The sequence below is a fragment of the Aegilops tauschii genome, chromosome 6, assembly GCF_002575655.3.
Source record: "Aegilops tauschii subsp. strangulata cultivar AL8/78 chromosome 6, Aet v6.0, whole genome shotgun sequence".
NCBI classification, from domain to species: domain Eukaryota; kingdom Viridiplantae; phylum Streptophyta; class Magnoliopsida; order Poales; family Poaceae; genus Aegilops; species Aegilops tauschii.
The window spans coordinates 368960271-368964975 of NC_053040.3; the positions used below are offsets into that span (position 1 = coordinate 368960271).

The 4705-nt window shown below is 51.4% G+C and overlaps 1 protein-coding gene across 1 annotated transcript; it reads left to right on the forward strand.

The window, feature by feature from the left end:
* Positions 1-364: 364 nt before the first annotated feature.
* Positions 365-1083, forward strand: LOC109740734 (heavy metal-associated isoprenylated plant protein 45-like). Its single transcript, XM_020299785.1, has 3 exons — positions 365-418; positions 621-696; positions 761-1083. The coding sequence occupies exons 1-3, from the start codon at positions 365-367 to the stop codon at positions 1081-1083; spliced, it is 453 nt and encodes a 150-aa protein (XP_020155374.1).
* The last annotated feature ends 3622 nt before the right edge of the window (positions 1084-4705 follow it).

Sequence of the window (4705 nt, forward strand, 5' to 3'; positions counted from 1 at the left end):
AGTCACACCCTGCATTTTGTCTTGATTTCGTTAATTCTTTTTATGTGTGATTTATCAAAAATCTTAACGAGGATAACATGATTCCTGTCCGACATGTCTAAACCTTCCACGTACGGCCAACAGATTAACCAGAAGGAATTGGTCCTGCATCGACCCGTCTCGCGTATACATCTCCTCGAGCTCGGAGGCATCGATGCCAATGCCCGAGCATCTCTGCATCTTAATGTTCTCTCATGCCATGTCGAGTTGATATGATATCCACCGTGCATTGGCGTCTGCTCATGCAGTATTTATGGACTTCCAGCCTGCAGCCTTCTTTCATCCACACCAGGCCGTTCCTACGTTGCCGGCTGTTGGAGTGAGCATGCTACGCTTTTGGAGGACGCGGAGGAGCACTGCCTCGTCGAACGCCCTGTCCGTAAGTAAAAAAGGAAACAGATACTTCCTCCATTCAAAATTAGTTGATGCTCAAATCGGATGCATCTAAACGTATTAGTTGACGCTCGAATCCATTTGAGCTCAACTAATTCCAGACGGAGGGAGTATTACTTTACATGATATCATGCCATTGTTAACTTCATTTCAGTTTGATCATTGCTTGTTTGGGCTTGAAATGCAAGATCGTGGAGATGAATGTCCACATGGACTGCGAGGGCTGCGAGAAGAGAATAAGGAAGGCCATGTCCCGGCTCGAAGGCACGTATTATATATCCTCATTCAGCAGAAACACAGACGTGCGATCCAACTCTCGTACGTGCAGGAGTGAGCACGGTGGAGATCGACATGGACACGCAGAAGGTGACAGTGACGGGGTACGTGGACCGGCGGAGGGTGCTCCGGGCGGCGCGGCGCACGGGGAGGGCGGCCGAGTTCTGGCCGTGGCCGTACGACGCCGGGTACTACCCGTTCGCGATACAGTACCTGGAGGACGACACGTACCTGCCCACGCACAAGTACCACCTCCACGGCTACAACGATCCGGTGGTGGGCTACTACCCCGGCCACGCCTTCACGCACGTCCTCGACGACCGCGCGCTCGCGCTCTTCAACGACGACAACGTACACGCCTGCACCGTCATGTGATCCTCCATTCCTCCGAAAGAAATTTACAACAACAAAAATGCTATTAATATAGGACGAAGAACACACGTCAAGTGTTTCTAGCTAATCTAGGGCAAGGGGAATATGCTATCCTTTGGACTTGACCACCGGATAGGAACATATATAATCTAGACGATGCTGTTTTACATCGCAGAAGGAAAAAAGTGCTGCGAAAAATCGAATTATTCGAAGCTAGTGGACGATCTCGCTAAGGTATCTTCTGTAATTTAATCTTGTCTCTGGATTGGACAACATGCGGAGGGACTAGAAAAAGATGCTCTCTGTTCAAGTTGTCCAATGTGTCCAACCCAGATGTGACGATCCACAGATTCATAAGGGTGGCACGAATATTTTCGTTATCTATATACTCCCTTCGTCCGGAAATACTTGTCCTGAAAATGGATAAAATGGATGTATTTATAACTAAAAATGAGTCTAAATACAACCATTTGTAGAACAAGTATTTCCGGACGGACGGAGTATTGCAGAGTTAAGGCGTAGAGGCAGATGCATATAATACAAGGAAGAATACAGTTCCTAAAGGCATCTCCAACACTGACCCTCTAAGCTCCGTCAACTGTTCGAACCATGGAAGTCATCCAATGCGGTCCTGTATCGGTCCGTGGCATAGTCAGGATGCGTTTTCTCCGGCAAACCGAAGACAAATGTGAGGGAGGTTTGCGGGAGTCCGGGCCGATCCTAAGCCCGCTTCTGACCGCCCTGACCCACCAAAAACCCCTCCCTCCTCCCGCGCGTTTTCGGTCAGCGCCGCTCCAGAGCGTCAGCGCCCGCATTCATGTCCGGCCAGAGCAGACGCGATCGCTCACTGGCGCCGGCATTGAAGCCGCGCGCCGGCCGAGAGAACGCGGCCCGCGCCACTTCCCTCTGCAGGCGACTGTCGCACGTTCAAACGACACAACGGCCGCCCGCTCGTCCGTCTGCCACCCGCATTGATGGCACGCGGTTGCCGAGGCGTCTCCTCCGGCGCCAACTGACGGTCCCTCTCCCACCCACCGGTGCTATATAAACCGCTGCCCCGGTGCCCCGGCCATAGCCACAGTCATCCCTCTCTGTACCACTCCCCGCCATGGATCCCTCCGCCGCCAAAGCTAGTTGGGACGGGCTGACGTCGGAGCAGAAGAAGGAGCTGGCCACCATTGCTGTCGACTGGCAGGCTGGTAGGCAGCCGGAGGACGCCTCCGACGACGACGTGCAAATGGAGGACGCCTCCTCCGACGAGCCAGCGCCACCCTCCTCCTCCACTCCACCCTCGCCGGTGCATTACACCATGACCATGGACATGGTGCGGGAGGAGGGGGAGGAGCAGTTCTGGGAGGCGCATGCCAACACCAACTACAACGACAACCTCCTCCAGGAGCATCTGCATGCGGAGGATTAGGTCGCCGCCAGCAGGATGGTCGCGCCGGACGCGGACCTGGCGGAGCAGGAGGCATTGCTCGAGTCCTGCCGCTCCGCCCGCGAGATCCGCCCCGCCCGCTAGCGGTACCGACAACGGGTGGCAGAGGTGGCGGTCGCCGGCAATGAGTGCGACGACGACACGAGCAAGGCATTGTTCGTCGAGACAGGCGAGGAGGAGGAGGACAACGCCAAGGCCATGCCCCGTCGCCACCACGAAGAAGCCGGCACGTCTGCGGGCGCCACCAGCAGCGAGGAAGAGTAGTGCGTGGTAGGTCGCTGCCGCTCTGGTCCCAGGAAGGCCACCGCTCCTCCCCTCCCGTCGATGCCAAGCTTGGTGGGATGAGCATCTTTAGCCGATTAGTTGCTTGGTGGCAATGTGGAGGCGGACAACTTCACTTTACGGGCCTTCGGAGGCAGGCGTTATGAAGGCAGAGCTGGAGAGCGTCGAAGCTTTAGTTCTCTTGGTTCATGGCCGGACATGGGGAATGGGCGTCGTCGACCATTTAGACCTAGCCAGATGAGCTCCGCTTAGTTGATGTAAATGTAATAACATTTGTCATGTATAGATGAAATCCTTCAAGTTTAAATGAAATCCATCATGTTTATATGAAATTCGGTTGTGTTTATATGAAATTAGATCGTGTTTGATCGAATTTCGTCTGATCAGTTTGAGTTGTTGTCAAAATGTATGCGGCTAGTGTTGGATGGCGGCCTCCCGCATCCGTGTCCACGGACTGGTCCCCCTATCCGCGACTGAATGCGGGAGGAAATTTGCAGGTTTCCATTGGAGATGCCCTAAGGCCTCATTTGGTTGTTGGGGAGGAGTAAACCAGGGCAGTAAACCACTAGGGAGACATTTCCATGTGCATATGGGATCCCTCCCACCACGCGGGGCATGTTCCCTCTACCTCAGGTGTCCAAATGAGAACAAGGGGAGAGAAGGTAACCCCTCGCTGGCAGAGAAGCTCGAAGGCGAAAGACTAAATCTTGGTCACCGTCGCCTTTCGGTGGCTTCTCTCCCCGACCCCTGGGGCGTGGAACGTTTCCCCAGGGAAAAGGCGCGGGTCGGGAAGGGATCCCTCCCCAAGGAATGCGCCCAAATAACGCGCACGATTTCCTTGGCTCGATCTGGCCCGTGCTTTTCTCGTCCAGGGAAAAATCAAGGTTCCCGTCGGGATCCAGCGTGAAAGAGCATTGTGCCCCTATGTGTGGTTTTGGTAATTGGTGACATTTTTTATGGACTAATGGTTGCCTTGAGTTATATTCGAAGGATCTGTCCATAGGCATTTCTTGAAGTCCATTTTTGGTTTCAAGGAGATTATGTGATGACCAAGGTGTTATTCAAGGAATTATCCAAAGATTGGTCATAGAGAAGACATGATACAAGGTTGATCATGACTAAGTCAAAGAGTGAATCAAGTTGATCAACACACAAAGGGTAGAAAATGTACCGAGAAGGATCAAGTGATCCCATGATATGATAAGCATTGTCCATTACGCTTTGTGTACTAACCCATGGCCTACGTGAGAGTTCTATGTGGGGTTAGGTCTGTTTCCATGGGCTTGCGTCAAGAGGAAGATCGCATAAAACCCATGAAGGATGACATCAAGTGGTGATCGTCATCAAGATTGCGGTGTGCAAGTTCAAGTGGAGCATCACGAAGATATCATGCTTGAAGTTTGCCGTCCATTGTGGTGACAATGGACTTGTGAAGATGTGCTGAAGAGTGGCTCATCCATAGTGGAGTATGGGAGAGCAATCTACTAGTCTTTATCGATCCAGTGCAATCAAGAAAGGTGGTCCTGGAGGAAATATGCCCTAGAGGCAATAATAAAGTTGTTATTTTATATTTCCTTATATCATGATAAATGTTTATTATTCATGCTAGAATTGTATTAACTGGAAACTTGATAATGTGTGGATACATAGACAAAACAATGTGTCCCTAGTAAGCCTCTACTAGACTAGCTCGTTAATCAAAGATGGTTAAGTTCCTAACCATAGACATGTGTTGTCATTTGATGAACGGGATCACATCATTAGGAGAATGATGTGATGGACAAGACCCATCCGTTAGCTTAGCATATTGATCGTTCAGTTTTGCTGCTATTGCTTTCTTCATGTCATATACATATTCCTTCGACAATGAGATTATGCAACTCCCGGATACCGGAGGAATACCTT